This window comes from Panthera onca, chromosome D3 (genome assembly GCF_046562875.1).
Source record: "Panthera onca isolate mPanOnc1 chromosome D3, mPanOnc1 haplotype 2, whole genome shotgun sequence".
In the NCBI taxonomy this organism is placed as follows: domain Eukaryota; kingdom Metazoa; phylum Chordata; class Mammalia; order Carnivora; family Felidae; genus Panthera; species Panthera onca.
This window is the reverse complement of record NC_138350.1, coordinates 27,214,536-27,233,644: the sequence shown is the minus strand read 5'-3', so window position 1 is coordinate 27,233,644 and position 19,109 is coordinate 27,214,536. Positions and strand designations below refer to the sequence as shown.

Here is a 19,109-nt window from a genome sequence, read left to right as displayed (position 1 = left end):
TTTACAAAGAGTTTAAAGAATGTGAGAGGAAATCCCTGATGGTTTGTTTTCTCTCTCAGCACTGCCCCAAGAATGGGCCCCAGACATAGAACTGTGTGGGAGAAATGACTCTGAGAGAAACTTCTGTCTTTTTGGCCAGAGAGAGAATCCTGCAGGATGGAGTGTGAGTGGGGGGCAGGGGAGGGAGGGAGAATTGCAGAGAGGAAAGAGCTAAAGAAAAAGGTCTCTCAATTCTGTGAATGAACCCACAAAAGTCCCAGGCTCACTGCTGAGATTCATAAGCCTGGGACGGACCCAAAGGAACATCTTAAAAGGTTTGAAAATTGAAAAGAGATTAAAACCATAGCCCACAAAGGGCAAGACAGAACTGTGTGGCAATTCTAATTGGATTGACTGCCTGCTAATACAAAACTCAACATTCTCCAGAGGGCCCAAAGTAATACTCAACCAGGACATGTCTAGGATACAATACAAAATTATTCAACATACCATGAACTAGGAAATGAGACCAGTTCTCATGGGAAAAGACAACTTACAGATGCCTACCTTGAGACGATTCAGATGTTGGGAGTATCATTAAGGATTCTAAAGCAACTTTTAGGATTATGCTCCATACAGCAAAGGTAAACACACTTGAAATGAACAGAAGCAAAGTTCTCAACAGAGAAATAGAAATCAATTTTTTTAGGGCACCTAGGTGGCTCAGTCAGTTAAGCGTCCAGCTCTTGATTTCAGCTCAGGTCATGATCTCACGGTGTGTGGGACTGATCCCTGTGCTGGGCTCCACACTGACAGAGCAGAGCCTGCTTGGGATTCTCTCTTTCCTTTCTCTCTGCCCCTCCCCTGGCTTGCATGCACGCTCTCTCCTTCTCTTAAAATAAATAAATAAACATTTTTAAAAAGGTAGTTTTTTTTTAAAGGAAATGTCCAAACCAAATAATACAATAATCTGAAACAAAAAAATTCAATATGGAATGGGAGATGACAAAGGAAAGAGCCAATGAACATGAAGATTGATTAATAGAAATTATCCAGTATGAAGACAGAAAAGAAAAAGATTGAAATAAACGATTAGAGCCTCAGGGACTTGTGAAATAACTGTAAAAGGTCTGACATTTGTGTCACTGAAGTCTGAGAAGAAGAGAAAGAAATGGAGCAGGAAAATTACTTGAATAAATCACTGCCTGAAATTTTACAAATTTGGGAAAAGACAACAATTTATAGATCTAAGGACTCAATGAACCATAAGCAGGATAAAAACTACATTCAAACACATCATAATTAAACTGTTGAAAATAATAAAGAAAAATAACTCAACATTGATGACACATACATAGGGAAATAATAATCTGAATTAGTGTGGATTTCTCATCAGTAACCACAGAAGCCAGGAGACGGTGGGGTGTCTTTAAAGTATTAAAAGGAAAAAAAAAACCCTCTATATCCAGTAAATTCTCTTTTGGGAATGAAGGCAAAAATATTCTCAGATGAAGGAAAACGAAGAGAATTTCTCACCAGCAGATATAGCCTAAAAGAAATACTAAATGAGGTTCTACAGCTTAAAAATAATGAGAACCAGAAAGAAATATGGGCCTTCGAGGAGGCAGAGGAAGACAAACAGTAAATATCTGGGTAAATATAAAAGCAAAATTTCACCCCTTAAGTGAACATGTATATTACTAAAATAACACTGTCTGGTGGGGTTTTCAGTATGACAGCTATCACATGAAAGCAGGAAAATAAGAGGACCTATGTGATTGCAAGGCTTCGATATTTTACTTGAAATGAAAAAAAAATTAACTCTAAGAAGACTGTGAAAGGTTGAGAATGTACGCTGCAATCTCCAGAGCAACCATTAAAAACATAGTATATAATACAAAGAGATACAGCCAAAGCCAATAGAAAAATTTAAACAAGAGTATTTGAAAATATTTAAATAATTCATAAGGAAACAAGAAAGAGGGAGAGGGGAACCAAAAAACTAGAGGAAAAAGAGAAAATAACAAAACGGTAGACCAAAATACAATCATATCAATGATTATAATAAATATAAATGCTCTCAACATGTTAATTATAAGATCCAACAATGATAAGCTATTTAAAAAAAGATCCAACTATAAGTTATCTGGCAGAAACCCACCTTAAATATAAAAACAGATTAAAAGTAAAGATGAAAGAGAATTACTATATGTACAATAAGAGAAAGTTGGTTGGAGAAAATATGTTAATATCATGGAAAGTAGACCTCAGAGAAAGGAATATTATCAGGGATAAGGATACATAAAAATAAAAGGTATCAATTCATCAAGAAGATACTAAGAGTGCTAAATATGTACTCAGTTAATGACAGAATTTCAAAATGCATGAAGGAAAACTGATGCAACTGAAAGCAGAAATAAACAAATATGTAATTATAGCTGGAGACTTAAACACGTCCTTAGTAATTAGCTGAATAAGTGGCCAAAAAGTCATACAGAACCCTGACTAATACTATCTACCTACGTGACCTAGTTGACATTAACAGAACACTCTATCCAACAGAAAAACACATTCTTCACAAATGCACATGCAATATTCATCAAGATAGACCATATCTCAGATCATAAAACAAAACCTTAAAAAATGAAGAAGAAACAAGAGCATACAAAATATATTCTCTAAAGTTACGGAATTAAGCTGGAAATCAATAGTGGAAAGGTAAATGGAAAATCTCCACATATTTGGGAAATGAATAATACACTTTTAAATAACCAATTTGTCCAAGAAGTAGTCAAGAGAAATTAGAAAGCATTTTGCATGCAATAAAAATGAAAACCAAAATAGTCAAAATTTGTAGGTTGCAGCTAAAGTGAGGCATGGAGGAAAATTTATAGCATTAAATGTCTACATATGGGGTGCCTGGCTGGCTCAGTTGGTAGAGCATGAGACTTTTGACCTCAGGGTCATGAGTTCAAGCCCCATGCTGGGTGTAGAGATCACTTTATAAAAACGCCCACATTAGAAAGAAAGAAAGGTCTCAAATCAATGACCCAGTGTGCACCTTAAGAAACTAGAGAAAGAGGCTCAAAATAAGCCCCAAAGCAAACCAAAGGAAGAAAATAGTAAGGATAGAGCAGAAACGAATACAACAGAGAATAGTAAAGCAACAGAGAAAAATCAACAAAATCAGAGATTGGCTCTTTATTTTATTTATTTAATTTTATTTTAGAGAGAGAGAGAGAGAGAGCACATGAGTGGGGGAGAGGGGCAGAGGGAGAGAGAGAATCTTAAGTAGGCTCCAATGCTCAGTACAAAGTCCAACTCAGGGCTCAATCCCACAACCCTGGGATCATGACTTGAGCTGAAATCAAGGGTCAGATGCTCAACCGACTGAGCCACCCAGGTGCCCTGAGATTGGTTCTTTAAAAAAGATTCATAAAATTGATAAATCTCTATCTAGACTGACAACCACAAAAAAGGGGGAAAGAAACAAACTATCCTCATGAAAAAAGGATTATCACTCGAGACACCGACACACCACCAACATTAAAAGGGCAGTAAGGAAATGCTATAAACAACTCAATGCACAAAAACTCAACAACTTAGATGAAATGGAACTTAGGGCCACAAACTACTAAAATGGCTACAATAAAGAAGAAAATCTGACAAAACAAAGTACATTAGAAAAAGTACATGTGGTACCACATGCAAAGTGGTACCAGCATTCTGGAAAACAGGTAGTTTCTGACAAAATGAAATATACGTGTATCATATTCCTGGCAATCCTACCCCTAGGTGTTTACTTTACAGAAATGAAAACTTATGTGCAAAGAAAAGCCTGCACATGAATGTTTATAGCAGCTCTGTTCATACTGCCCCAGAGGACCATCCATGGGTGAACAGAATACTCTTGAGCAATAATAAGGAACAAACTATTGAAAAACACAACTAAACGGATGGCTCTCCAGAGAATTATGGTGAGTGAAAGGTTAAATATGGCATGAGCCTAGTTATATGGCATTCCAGAAAAGGCCCAACAAGGTAGAGAGCACAGATGGGCAGTGGCTAGGGGCCAAGGGTGGGGAGACAGGCTGACTACCGAGGGGGAGCAGGAGGAAAGTTCTGAGGTAATGGATCAGTTTCCATGTCGGGATTGTGGACGTGCTGGTGTGCGCAGGTGTTACTACTCACTGTAAGTACATTTCATAATAATGATCATATTAATAACAGATACTTAGGAGTTCAATCTGATATAATAAAAGGACTGAAGAAATAGACAAACAGGAGAGAGCAGACAAATCTTGCATGCAGGAAAATTCCAAATAATTTGTATGGATATTCCGCCCTCAAGGATGTGGAACAGAATTCCCACCCCTGACGCAGGGGCTGCGCATACTGACTGCCTTCCTAAGAGGACAGTCTGCAAAGGGAGAGAAAAGAATAACTTCAACAGAAAGGAAACCTGACAACCACTACCTCGGCCAGGTGACCAAGGTCAACATCAACAGTGATGTCATTTTGACAACATGTACCATTAATATGTGATGAGACGGCACTTTACCTTTGAGGTCTGGCTCCCAGAAACCCACAACCCATCTAACTGTGAAAAAAACACATGACATATCCTAGCTGAGGAACATTCTACAAAAGACCCAACTGGTACCCCACAAAATTGTCAAGGCAATAATAAAAATAAGGAAAGTCTAAGCAACTGTCACAGGCCAGAAGAGACTAAGGACACATGACAACTAAATGTAATGTGCTGTCCTGGATAGGATCCTGGGACAGAAACAGGACATTAGGTAAAAACTCAAAATATCTGAATAAATTGGGACTTAAGTCCATAATGATGTACCAATATTGGGTCATTACTATGACAAATGTACCATGCTAATAATGTAAGATGTTAATAAGAAGAGAACAGGGCTCAAGCATGCACTAGGTCACTGCTCTTGGCCATTTTCTGGAACGTTATTTTTTTTTTTAATATAATATATCTGACAATATTGTGCTGTTTTTTCTTGAGCTACAATTGATTTGATTTACCACTAACATGCTATGAAAACCCAGTTTCCTGCTTAGACTTTTCTGGCTTATAGCCAATTTCTATCTAATTCTACTCAGGTGACTCTAAACAGATTTAATGCCAATTTTTAAGTGTTTATCCCATTTAAAATAATACACCATCTTATTATGGTGCCCTAATAGATTTAAATTCATTTAGTGTCCCTAATATAAGGTAGGCAGTATTCACTTAAGGAAATTAGCCGATGACTGTTACCATCAGCAGCAGCAGCAGCACCATGGTTACTTCTAGAAGCAGAGTAGCATGCCAGGGAAAGAAGACAGCTCTCCACCAGGCTGACCAACTCATTCTCTCCTTGAAGTACACAGCCATCCTAGTGGGAAGCTTCTGAATTGGCTGGTCCTTCAGGCTGCAGGAACAGAGACCCACTCACTTTATACTTCCCAGGCTACACCTGGAACCAGAAAGATGCTCTCTGGACAGGCCCATCCTGAGTGCTGCCTTGTCACCCTCCCACCTTCCTGATCAGGACAGACTATAGCAAGAATCCCAGAACTGGCCCCTCGAAGCCACATCACAGACACAGTGACCTGGGCGTTCTAGGCCAGGTCACTGGGAAACTTCCCAGGGCTGCTGCTTCATACCAGGGAAGTGGGGTTCTGACCACTGCCATCCACAGTCTTTGAAATGTAGGGAGTCCCAGGGGAGTCAGCACGTCCACATAAGGGCATCAGAAGCCAGCCTACAACTTGGGATAACCCCTTTTCAAGTGGTCACCCTATTGCTGAGTCTCCTGGGGGTCAATATCTCTCCACGGCGTTGGCTCACCACTCAAGCCAGGGGAGGGGGCAGCCCACTGAATGATGCCCAGGCCCCAGAGGGGTGATCCTGCCATAAAGAAGGCCAAGGGCACAGTCCCTTCCAGAGAGCCCAGACCTGCCCAAGTCAGCTTTAGGAAAGCATGTCCAGAGGAGACAAGGGAAGGAGCAATTCTGCTGGGATAGTAAGATCTCTATCCCATTACATACAGCTCATGGCCACAAAGAACTGGACACACTCCCTGGGCCAAAGAAAGCATGCTGCACCTCCCTGCTTGGGCCCCATGGGCTGCCAGGCACAGGCCCAGCCTAGAAGGGACCTGGGTGGGTTGGGCCAGCCCCGGCACCAACCCAGCCTGCACCCACAGCAACCCTCCCCGGCCCCGAGCCAGGGAAGCAGGTTTGCTGGGGTAACTCAGACTTCACAAAGAAACCATTTCTGGAATGGGGCTCCGTTTGGCTATTCGGAGTCAAAGGTGCACTTCATAGCTTCTTTCCAAACCCTATGCATTGTCAGGGCCCTTTCCCCTTTGAAGCCTCGGTGAGTGATTGAAGCGTCTACTTTCTGAGGGGCAGATAGCACCGGGCTGGTAATCTGACTCTAAGCCTGGGGATAAAGGTAGTTTGTTTCCTCTCAGCCCGTCTGTCAACACCTCCTCAGTAATTAGCCCTAATTATTACCAAGGGCCAGCCTCCCATTCGGTTATTAAATCAGAAATAGTATCGTGGCCGGGCATCTGTCAACGCCCGACTGGCGACCTTGGATTCATTGAATCCTCTGTCAGTATCCGTGGCTTCAAAGATGCAGATCCTGGGGAGGGGTTCCGGGGACTCAGTGCGGCCAGCCCTGCCTGGGAGGGAGGGTTGAGGGGAGGGAGGACACAGCCACAAATAGCCCTGGCCTCGGAGTCCAGGGGGAGGTGGGAGCCAGGCACCATCCCTGCACCCTCCTTCTCCCTGGGCAGCAAGTGCACACCGCAAACATGGCCATCTCCACCTCCCCAGGCGACTGAGGGAACACTGTGTGTATGGTGTGGGGGTAGGGGGGTGTAAGGCATGCACTCCAGCAGCCCTTCCCCTAGGGGACCAAAAACCAGTCCCAGGCCTGCTTGCCTCTGGCATAGCCATCTCCCAGGAGCAGCAGGCGGTGGTGGCCTGAGGCCCGGCAGGGTCCTGTGCTGGCTTTTTTCTTGAATGCACAGGTAAAACAGCCAAGCCCTGGGGCCAGGAACCCCCTCTGAGCTTCAAGTACAGCCAGGACATCTCCCCATGGACCAGAAAGTCCACAAACAAGATCTGGGGGACAGCTGTAGAAACAGGCTTCTGTGGTAGAGTCAAGGGTGCTGCACTCCTGAAGGCCCCGGGGAGATACACTGACAGCCACCTCCATCCTTTGCCTGAAGCTTCTCGTTCTGTCCAAAAGCAGCAAGTCACTTGCTCCATAACTTGGAAACCTTCTGCTCCCACAGAGCTCAGGCATTCCTGGCTCCTCGGAGGGGGAAGATTTACCCCCTCAGGCAGGAGTATGCCAGGTCCCATGGGAGCTCCTTGCCTGCAGTCAACCACAGCAGTGTCCCACACTGTGTCTGGACATTCACCACTCCCCTCCCCCCAGGTCCACAAGCACCCCTTCTGGAAGGGCCCCACCGTGTTTGGAGGAGAAGGCAACAGAAGCCAAGTTACAGCCACATCCCGTGGGACCTGGCTCCTCTGCTGGGGTCAAGGCCCACGTGGTATGATGGGTGACCAGGTAGAGGTGAGCATGACCCTCCCACCAGCGTGCATGTTCTCCCCTGCCACAGCACAGCCAAGTCCCTGCTGGGTGCTCTGCCAGTGCTCCCACACTGGCAGGGCCAGGCTGGGCTGGCTGGGGCAGCAGGAGTGAGCTTTATGGACAAAGGCACAGTGATACCTGACAGACTAGCAGCTGCAGCATATGAGGTGTGAACGACCAGTGTGCCCCAAGGCCAGGAGAGGCTTCCTGAGGCCGGGCCACTGAGGCCAGCAGTTGCACACTTCTCCTTGGGACCGAGAGACAGGCCAATCTTGCTGGACCGAAAGGAAATGCCAGGGAGGGTGGCTGAGGGGCTGCAGGGCAGGCAGGCTGGGCAGGCAAGGCCGCTCCATAAACAGGCACCTCAAGCTGCAGCTGAGGATGCCTGTCACCCCCAGGAGCAAGTCTAGGGAGCTTGGCAAGATAGCAGGAAGTCCCACTCGGAAGCATTTTCAGCCAGCCTGCCCCCACGAACTTACAGGCAGGGGTGGGAACCCAGCCAACGAAAGGCCAGCAGCATTTTTGTCCGTGGTGAACACACGGAAAAGCTTGTTTTACAGGAAGTGTGACCATTCCCATGCACCAGTGCCAGCCTCTGGGGCCCACTTCCACCAAGAGATCTGGTCTGCAGCAGCAAGCTGCCCAGGGCTGACAACAGCACCCAGACAACGCTCATCCTTAGGCATGGAATGGGGGCCAACCCCCATGGGCTTATGCCCAGGCAGCTCCTCTGAACCTGATTCCACTTGAAGAGGGGGTCCCTAAACACAATGGTGGTAATGCATTTTCTGACAGGGATCCATGTGTTTGCTCCTATGACAGAGGCTACCTCAGACAGGGGGGTCCTCCCCCCGACAACTCACAGATATGCAAATAACATGCCTACAGATGCACCGCATGCTCAGAATGGGCTGTAGGGTTCTGTGCACATACACGTGTCTAGGTCCACACATTCACAGGGAAGGGAAGGACAGGGAAGGACCGGGGACAGTGAATGCAGTCCTGAGGGGCCTGCTGCCTCTAAGCTCATGTGAGGCAGAAATTCTCTCCATTACACAGGTGGCAAAATGAGACTTGCCAAAGTTCAGCATCTTGTGCAAGCCAGAGGGGGATGGGATGCAGGACACAATGACAGGGACCAGGAGGCCACAGTGGGCACTGTGAAGTGGACACCTAGAGCAGGGTGGAAGCACAGGGGCAGAGCTGTACTGGCCCTGGGCTACCCTCCTGGCCACCACTACGCATGGCTCCCATTTGCACTCTGATTTTCAGGGGAGGAACATAGGGTCTTGGTGGTGGAAAGGCTGCCATCTCCCAGGGGACAGCACCCTGGATTGGATACCTGGCCAACTCCATGCTTCCTGGCTCCCCCTACCCTGTAGGTCCACACAGGCTGCCCACCTCCCTACTCGTGGCCTTCAGAAAACCTTGGCTACGGTGCAAAAGTGTCAAGGTGAACAACACTGTGCACTCAGGACTTCATGGGGCTTGAGATGTGGCACTCCCAGTGGCCAGGAGGCATCCCTGTGCTGACCACACAGCACCTGCACTTCGCCACCTGTGTGGCAGAGTGTGGGCTCACTGTCAGCCCAGGCCCCCTGTTGCTCAGGCACATAGGGGGAGAGCAGCCCAGGATACTCCTCTCCACTGTCTGGTGGCCCCACCTGGCAAGTGGATGAGCACCCATCACACACAGGCCCCAACCCTGGCTGTGCACCCCTGAGGCCAGGAGAGAAGGAATGGGCTGCCAAGGGCACCCTGCAGGCCAGGGGCTCTTCCCAGGCTGTCAACACCCTTGTAACAGAGATCATGTCACCCATCTACAAATGAGGAAAGCACAGCCCGAAGAGAAAGTGAGCTCAAGACTCCCGCTGTCCAGGACAGCATGCTTAGCCAGGCAGTCCACCAACATGACGCCCCCGGCTTAAGAAATGACCACTGCTGGAGCCAAGCAAGGAAAACACCACCTCTGTGTTTATGATAATATGCGTTTTTAAAATTAGACAAGACAATTTAAAGAACAGGGTGGGGAGGTAGTGGGAATGTTTCTCTACCAAATAATGAAGACTCACTACAAAACTAGATAATTGGTGGGGGACAGACTGGACCAGAGAGCCAGGTATGTATGAGAAAGATGGCACCTTGGACACATTGGGCCAGCACGGCATCCTGAACCTGATGCTGGCAGGTCCGTGCCCCGTGGGAAAAAGTGAGATGGGATCCTCTACTGGTTAGGGCAGAATAGGTCACGCTGTGGAAAACACAAGCCCCCAAACTCAGAAGCTCCACACATCAGATTACATGTCCAGCGCAGGTGGGCAGAGGAGCCCTGCTCATCACTGGCCATCTGATGGCCACAGCAGAGCCACGCCATTAGTTACAAGCTAACTCAAGAGTCGATGTAAAAGGTAAAACATTAAAACTGGGAAGTATAGGGTAATGTCTCTCCTTCAGGTACACAAAGATTTCTGAAAGAAGAAGAAAAAGTTCCCAGACATTACTGGGCATATCCTGCTGCCGTGGCCTGGAGGGGCTCTGCAGCTCAGCACTCAGCGATGCTCAAAGGGTGCTCACCACAACACTGTCTGCAATAGCAAAAATGAAAAACAAGAAATCCATCTTGGCCATTATTATGGGCAAATAGTGCTTCCCCCTCCCCCCACCCCCAAATTCACACTGAAGTTCTGACCACCACTACCTCAGAGGGTGACTCTATTAGGAAACAGGGTCTTCAAAGACATAATTAAGGTTAAATGAGGTCATATGGGTGGCCTCTAATCCCATATGACTAGTGTCCTTATAAGATGGAGTTAGAGCACAGACGGACAACCATGTGAGGACACAGGGAAAAGATGGCCATCATAAGTCAAGGGGACAGACCTCAGGAGAAACAACCCTGCCAACACCTTGATCTTGGGCTTCCAGCCTCCAGAACCATGAGGAATACATTCTGTAGTTTAAGCCATGCAGCCTTAGTAAACAGGCATCTTCCCGTGGGTATTGACGAAGGCTGGCCCTACTTCGGTGATGGCTGCACCACTGAGCGTCCTGTTCATCTTCTCCATGCTGACAGCCCCACCTCACGGGGGGATTAGCTGCTTATCCCTCGAACTTAGGTGTGGTTTGGCAGCTTCCTTTGGGCATGGGAATGGAAAAGGAGGGACAAGTATCACTTGTGGTTTGCTGTGGTCTTTCCCTTGCCTCGGTGGTTTTGGAGAAATGTGTCCAGTGAGCTCCTATCAACACGGGTCCTTTGTAACAGGCAGAGGGCACCCCAGCTGATCTGTGACAGGTAAGTAGTGAGATGTGGGAGGTTTTTACTGCAGCACAATCTGGCCCATCCTGATTGTTATGACAGGACAACAGCTCTATTTACCTTGTTCCTCACTATAGGACCATGGGGCTGTTTGCAGTTCTGCTGTTAATGCAGTGACTGCCCACTAGGCAGTCAACAGGGCTCAGACCACTGCGTGGGTTTTATCTCAATCCTCCCACTACCCTATGAGGTCAGGTGACAGCAAGGACCATGATTTGCAAGTGGAGCTCAAGTCCATGCTCTGAAGCCCTACACCAAGGAATAAACAACAGCCATCTGCATGTAGGCAAGTGATCAGGGTCTGCACGCTTAGAAATGTTATGTGGGTGAATTGTAGTATTGTAATATTTGATATTCTCACCAACAAGAAAAAGCCTATTTCTCCATGTCTTCAACAATTCTGGATATCTAGAACTTTTAAAGTCCTGGGATCACAGGCAGAAAAAAAAATCACCATACTTCCCTGTAGTACTTTTATGATTTTTCAAATACTGAAATCTTTAGTCCATCTGGAGTAGAGCCTGGCAGAGTGAGGTGGGTATCCAGTTTTACCATTTTCCAGATGGCTAACCAGTTGTTCCAACTCCTTTTAGTGAATAATCCATTTCAGCCCCATTAATTTGAAACAATACCTTTAAGCATGAACTAAATTCCTGCATTTATTTGGCTTTATTTCAAAGTTCTCTATTCTTCTCTGTTCGTCCATCCACACCAAATTTCAAGTAACTTCATTGTTGCAGCTTTATAAAAAGTTCTGTTTCTCATAGGACCTTATCCTTAATACTTCTGGTGTTAAAGTTTTCCTTGGAGACATGTATGTTAAAAACTGTTCCACAGAGCTCACAAATATCCTATCTTTAGGAAATAAAATCTCCAGGTATTTCCAAGGCAAGTAAAGGACAGACCTGATGATCTGGTAGGTAGACCCAAGCACATCAGCTGGACCCTGAGCATATCCAGCAAACACTTTCAGACTGTCCTGCACCCAGGAGCATCTTCTTCCATCTCCCATGTGAGAGCCAGGAGTGGCGAATGGCCCAAGGATCCTCCTCTCATCATGCATGGTAGGGCCTTCTCCTTCTCCCCGCTCAGAATGGGAAAGGAGCTAGGTCACTGCATATGGCCAAAGACGGCACAGCATTGGCTGGCAGTGAAACTATCACTTTGCAACACCATATGCACTGCCTATCTACAAGGCCAGGCCAGAGCCCTCCCACCCTCTCCTGATCCCACCCTCAAGTGGCCATTGCCACTGAGACCCTGACCTCCTTTCTTTTCCTTTGTGGCAAGGGCTCAACCACAACAGGAGACATTTTCCAAATTAAAACACTGGTCACCTAGGCTCTCCACACATCCTCTTGGGCCTGCCTTGGGACAGGTGGCCCTCAGGAGAGGTATGCCAGACTATAAACCAAGCTTGCAGAAGCTGTCTGGGGCCCAAGGGAGAAAAGGTCCACAGGGCCAGAGGGGCCAAAGGAAAATGGCAATCTTGAGCTGACGGGATTCATCTCAGGTCCACTAAATGTAGATGAGAAAGGTGGCCTGCGCAGATGCCAGCAATAGTGCGGGTGTCAACTAAGTGACTCGGCCATCATCCCAGAGAGCAACTCCAGGTTCTACTGTCAGAGGCATCTTACCAGCTCAAACAATATCGCCAACAATATCAGACCCATTGGCAGGCCAGGGAGTGGGAAGCAGTCTGACCTGGGTCTACAAAAGGACGGTCCAGACATGAGCAATAGTGGAGGGGCAGCAGTGTATCTGGGGCTGGGCTACAATGTGCAGGGATTTCCCACACTTGATCAGAACCAGGCTGCAGTCATTTCTTCTGTGGGCTTGCTTGTTTGCTTTTCAGGTTGTATCAGCTTCCCACCTATTTCTAAGATTTTCAACTGTTTTATTTACAAGCCAACTGTGCCTTAAAATAGCTCACGCTTAAAACCATGTGAACCCAGAGCCTTTTAAAGTGATAATTACTAAATAATCCCAATGGTGTCTATTTTACTTAAAAATTTTTACCAGATGTTTGCTTACTACTGTTTTTTCTCTAAAATAGTTTTAGTAGCAGTTCATGCTTCCACTTTATTTGTTCTTCCTACTTTCCTGGAAAAGTGTTGTTTCCAGCTGTAAAACTAAAGGGGCTTGACACTCTTGCCTAATTGTTCATCACAGTAGGTACACTGTACCCATCCTGTGTTAAACTTGGCTTGAGGGAGCTTCTGAGCTCAGTTCTCATTATTAGAAAACCCATCCTGTGCAGAACGGATCTTTCTTCATTCCAATCCTCTGGCCCCTTGGCCTCACAGCTCTGGTCTGCTTCCTGCTCCTTCACTCCAGCTCTAGGAAGTCAGTTTTCAAGGCCACATTCCACCTGCCAAGACTCCCATTCCCACCTATTCAGCCCAACTCCTTCCTTCAACCAGATCCTTCGATTTTCAAAGCCCCACCCACCAGAAACCTGCAACACTGAACCTAGAGTGCTCATGGCTAGGGCCTAGCCTGTTCTCAACAGAACAGACAACAGTGCTTCTGCCAACAAAATAAGGGCTCTGCTCATCAGCTGCCACCACACCACAGGATCAGCCATGGATTTAACATGTTTAATGAGCACCAGTTGTGTACCAGGGACACAAAGCTGATTAGGATGGAGCTCCTGCCCTAGAGGCTCACAATCTACCCAAAGATACAAGTCATTTATAGTGTTATGGTTTAAGTGTTGAGTCAGCAATGCCCAACAGTGGGCAGGGAGGCAGTGAATGCTGAATAGCAGAAAGTGGGAAGGCAACAATGGGCAAAGGCACTGAGACACAGAAATTCATGCCAACTTCTGAAAACACCAGGTGTTAACTACAATGTTAATATACAGAAGGGAGAAATGCTTGGAACTTAGTTAAGACTGGCAAGGAGGCTTGTATCCCATCTCCCTAGCTGTCCCAGGCTGCTGGTATACCCATAGGGAAGCATCTTTCTCTGCCATCCCACTAGTACTAAATGATCAAAGTGGCCACTTCCTCCATGCAGCCTTCCTTAAATTCTAGCCCAGAGGACAAAGGTCACAGAGAGCCAAGATGGGGAAGGGGGCCTAAGTACAGATACCATCCAGGAACAGATCTAAACAGGGCTGGCATGGCAGACCCAGTCCAGTCTAGCCAACACTGAATGAGGGATCTGGGGAGGGGGTGGTTATAAAGACATACAGATATCTGAATGGGGACTGCTGTATGGAACTCTGTCCAACTAATGGCAATGCAGCTGGCAATGCACAGGGAGGCAGCCTCTGGGTGACTGGAGAAGTCAGAGAATGAGGAGTACATGGTAGAGCCCAATATTCTGCTATAAGAGGAGGTGGGGTGGTGAGGACAAGGGGGCTGTCTGTGTTCAGACAGGGCAGAGCCCAAACAGGTGCACCTCCAATAAAGCAATAAAACAAGTGGCCCAGCAATAAAGCAAGTGGATAAGGCAATACCTGGCACACTATGGCTACAGTCATCTGGCAATGCCACTCTGTCCTGCTGGGGCACTGTGGGGCTTTTCAGCTATGCAGGCCACTTCATCACAAGGGGCACTACTGAATCTGCCTGGACTGTGTTCAGACTCCAGGGCTGTGGGGTAGGGAGCAAGAGAAACTGCTAGCTCTCTTGGGGTCTCTGGGGTGTCTGCAACCTGCTGAGGGGTACCTAAGGATGCCTTCTGGTCTCCCTCTGTCTTAGAAACTTCCTCCTTTGTCTTCTGGGTTTCTGGACCCTGGTGGAACTGGATCTGGTTTCTGGGCAGGCGGGTTAGAGATTCTGAAAGTGCAGGGACAGGTGTGGGGACCGCCTACCCTGGCTGGGATGAGGCTGGCCTCACAGGACCAGCATCAGCCCTGCATGCGGAACTAGACGAGGTGAGGGACTCCACAGACCCAAGGCTGCTCTCCTTGGCCAGCTGCTACTCAGGGAGACCATTTCTGGATGTAGAGTTGGAAGTATAAACAGCAAAGGTGGCCACAGCAACTGGGACAGCACCCACGTTGAATGCCAGGACCTCCAAATACCTAGATAAGTACTGCCTCACCACAGGCAGCTGCAGGGCCACTGGTGACTGGCTTGAGGCAGGGGCCAGGGGGCAAGGCGCTGCAGCATGGTACTCAGCAAAACTGTTCAGGTCTTGAACGACATCCTCGAGATCCTGGCAGAAGAGCTCATAATCGTCAGGAAGGGGCAGGTCCTCGACGAGGTAGGGGGGGTGCTCACGCCCGGGCTTGGCCGGTCAGGTGCCCAAGGATCTCACAGACGTGACTGAGGCTGTCCTGACAGTTCTCAAAGCAAAAGGACATGTAATCACCCAACTGAGCCCAAAATCGGTCCACAAGCCATGGGGAGTCATCAAAGGTGCCTGGGTCCAAGCTTGGCACCTAGTAGAAGTCCACGCTGAGGGGTCATGGGCTGGGCATGCACAGAGCCAGGGGTCCCCTTTCTGTGGGCTTACCACCAGGAGCACTGCTGGCTGTGCTCTTCTGCTCCATGGTCGTATGCACGCATACGGGGTCCCCACAGCAGGGCCGCTCAATCCAGGGATCCACTAGGGGGGCATATGTGACCCCAAGAGAGACCTGGTCCATCTGCTGCCAAGGGTGTGTGTTGGCATAACTGGCTGCTGCTGGGATGGGATTGCAAGGGCCGTGCCGATGGCGCCAGCAACAGGGCATGCTGGGAGCAGAGGGGAGCTGCCACACCAACTAGAAGAGGAAGGGGGAAGAAAGGAAGAGATGGTGCAGCGGGGAGGGTGGGCAGGACACAGCAGGACAGAGATGGGCTGAAGAGGTGTCTGGCAAACCCAGATGTTCCAGGCAAGTGCTGAGGGTCAGAGGAGCTGACAGCTGTGGCCTCAGGAGAGCTGAGAAGAGCTGATGGGACTGTCAGATGCAGGCCACCATCCAAGGCAATCCTGTCCAAAAACAAGGTGGGGAAGAGCGGGAACTAGGCCCAACCATCTCCACCGTGCAGCAAAAGGAGGCAATACGCAGGCAAACCCCAGGTACCCCACTAGGAGCTGTGACTGGAAGGAGGGCCCAAGAGGCAGGCCTGAGAGGCCTGAGAAGGTGGGCCAATGCCACCTGTGATGTTTCATGGGCAAGGTGTGATGGCAGATGCTATCAGTCCCAAGAGAAGGAAAAGGGGCCAGATCAGAAGCCCCTGGGCTTCCTTGGACAGCCTGGCTGGCTGTCAGGGATTTTCAGGAGAACAACAAAAGCAACCTTTAACTGAGTGCTCTATCTATGGCAAACACTGACACCTTGATGAGGCTGATACTCTTATCGTACCAGAGGCAAAGTGGTGAGTGAAGTCACTTGTCTACAGCCACACACCAATCAGTAAGTGACTGAGGCAGGTGAACCTGGCTCTAAAGACCATATGATTAACCACCACACATCACCATGCTGGTTATGAACTACGTTTCAATCCACTGAGAAGGAGCCCCCAGTCACCCCAAACACTGTGAGCGTTAGGTAAGAAGACGAGGTCACAAGATCCTTTTACATCAAAGCACTAGGAGCTTGGAAGGGGCTACCTGCATGCCAGACAGAAGCCTGGGGTCCCACTATTCTCTGGTGCCCACCAGCCTCTCCACCCATGCTTTCCAGACTTACCTCACCACTCAGAGTCCAGCGTGCTGACAACACCACCCTCATCCTAAACACCACCTCCCTGTCCTCATCCTTGTCAACAGCACAGGATACAATCCCTCAAGTTTAATCTCACTCGCTGTGTCTTCTTTCACCACCTCAAAGTCACTCCAGTAAAGGGCCTGGAGGGCAGTGGTCATCAACCCTGAGCAGTCCAAAAAGCCCCGAAGTGGGAAAGGAGGCTGCAACCATCACCAAGTACAGTTCCCTTCCAATGCCAGGAGCCCTCTCTCAGGGCTCTCCCACTGCCTAACCTGACAGTGGCCACTTCCCAAGTATCTCTGCAAAGGGAGGTCCACTCACAGCTGCCACAGAACACACTCTGCAACGCCTCCACACATATCCCAATGTTCCATCAGCTCACATCCAGGGCACCACGGTCTGCACACACCTTTGTGCACAGTTGCCTATGTGTTTATCTACCCCTGCCCCCATCACAGTGAGTTCCTCCAGGGAAACACAGCTCTGCTGATCTTTCTGCTGAGCACCTCCCAGGGTGGCCTGCAGCATCTGAAGCTGCTAGGGCCACCAGCACCTACTTCTGCCACCTAAGCATTCAGGAACCTCTCAGGTATGGCCCCCACTCTGGGGGGTGATTCTTCCACCTGAAAGCCTTCTCATCCTAACAGAGAAAAACAATATAACAGAGCCTGCCAGCAGCAGTGGCTCAAGTGGCAGCACACAAATGCAATCCACTCGGGACTCCAGTCCAGTTCCTCATCAAGCTCTGAAAACCAATGACGATGAACGCCAGTGACCACGAACCACACTCCAAGCTCCTGCCACCAATCTAAGGTTAAGTGCCAGGCTGCGCACAAAAACCACATCCCATGCCCAATACACAGTGCACTACCCAGGTCTCTGCCCTGGCTTCCTCCCAGTCCCAAACTCCTACCCCCGGTCAGAACCCTAGCTGTCCCCTGCCTGCTCATCAGCATGCCTGTGTACCCCTGTAGCATCAGGGTGAAGGCTCCCCTGCGCCACCCAGCCAGCCCTGCTTGGCCGTGAACCTTCTTAAGTTTGGGTCTCTTAACACTTTTGAGAACCTTAGCCCTCCCACAGCTATTAGTTTGTTGACCCCTCTTCCTTCTCTCCCCACCCTAACACTGAGGAATTTGGGCCCTTCTGGACTGCACAGCGCTTTACTCAAGGAACAGGTACCGGGACGCACACGCATTTGCCTCTGCAAAGCCAAAAGCCAGCACCTACAACGCTGGAGCGTTCTCGGCTCCTAGGAGACTAGGGACCCCGGGGGTAGAACAACTTGCCCAAAGCTTCGCAGCAAGTGGAGGGCAGACCACTGCACCACCCCCTTCTTAAACGCCATGCAGGAAACCGCGGGGATATGAGCTCACAAGTCCCACTGCAAAAAGAAGCCGACCGACCTGAGGCTCCACGAGGCGTCTGCGAAGAGGGTCCACGGATCTGCGACCGGAGACTACGGACCCGTCTCCCTCCCAGGGCGAGACTCCCAAGTGCCACCTAAAAAGCGCAGAACAAGATCGGCCGCCGTGAGGTGAGAAAGGGCGCGGGGGACACCTTCGAACACAGCTGGAACCACCAGAAAATGACTCCAGGCTCTCCCCCGCCCACGGCGCGGACCGAGAAACTGAGGCCCGCCTTTCCGAAGGGCAACAGGGACCCAGTCCGAGGGCTCCGAGCGCCTCTCCGCTGACAGGAAGTTGGGAAGGACGGAGGGGCGGGGCCCCCGCCGGGCACTCGGGTTCCCGCCGCCCCACTGACCCTCCGTCCAAAGTCTGCAACACCCTCTTCAGCAGGGGCTAAGTTCCAAGCCTAACCACTTCGCGCAGCCACGCCCCCAGCGTGCGCGTGGCCGCCCCATACGTCCCCGCGCCGGTACTCGGCGCGTCCCACACTAGTCTCCCTGTAGGGCTGCGCCTGCGCTGTGAGCCTTGAGGCCCATAGCTGCGCAGGCGCTCTCAGGCCCTGCCAGCGCGGCAGTGAGGCGCGGGGGGTGATGGGAGCGCGCTCAGCCCCGCGACGCCGCGCCAAGTGCTTGGAGCAGACCCGGCTGCGTGAGCAGGCGTGGGGTGGCCAGGGCTGGCGGTGTTCAGCGGGCCGGCGTGAAACGCACTGGGGCTGAGGAATGGATAGCAGGAGGGAGGGACGGGGCACCCAACTGGCTCTCCCAGGGATGTTGGAGCCGTTGCCACTGCCCTCAAATCAGCTGGGCCCTGGGGCGCTACCGAACGTCTGGAGGGTTGCTGGGAACAGAGCCCACCAGGGAGGGTTTGGCCATAGAGGGCCTTCGGCGCTTTGGTGGAAAGTGTCTCTCACCACCCAGCGCCCCATGCTCGGAAGTGGGGCCTGGTTCTGCCTACGTTCTGTGCGGGAGCCAGAGGGCAAGGCTGGGCAGGCCGTGAGGACGCCCCACCTGGGTGCCTAGAGGCTGGTAAACCGGGGCCTGTAGGTTTTCTAGGGGGTGTGTTTGTGCTGCCCTACCCGGGTGGAGGCTAGACTCAGAGGACAATGAGGGCAGGCTGCCAAGGCCAAGTTTGCTCCCCAGG

At 49.6% G+C, this 19,109-nt stretch overlaps 2 protein-coding genes and 1 non-coding gene across 6 annotated transcripts in view; 1 reads left to right on the top strand and 2 right to left on the bottom strand.

Annotated features, from left to right (window-relative positions):
- The window catches only part of GNB1L (G protein subunit beta 1 like), a 67,881-nt gene extending 49,825 nt beyond the window's left edge, over positions 1-18,056 (bottom strand). For 3 of the 4 annotated variants that reach the window (XM_078435533.2, XM_078435534.2, XM_078435536.2), the window contains exon 1: positions 15,384-15,471. The gene's annotated coding sequence lies outside the window, so the exon portion shown is untranslated. Of the gene's footprint in view, positions 1-15,383; positions 15,472-17,966 lie in introns of those variants that run through there. The other variant, XM_078435535.2, reaches the window with a different exon arrangement.
- On the top strand, positions 2,897-2,969 carry TRNAK-UUU (transfer RNA lysine (anticodon UUU)). Its single transcript has one exon. It is a non-coding gene; the product is annotated as a tRNA-Lys (tRNA).
- Positions 13,500-15,603, bottom strand: RTL10 (retrotransposon Gag like 10). The gene is given in 4 exon segments (XM_060612965.2): positions 13,500-14,658; positions 14,660-14,696; positions 14,699-15,140; positions 15,142-15,603. Coding segments are annotated over 4 exon segments (1,200 nt in total). The 3' UTR covers positions 13,500-14,399.
- Positions 18,057-19,109: the final 1,053 nt, after the last annotated feature.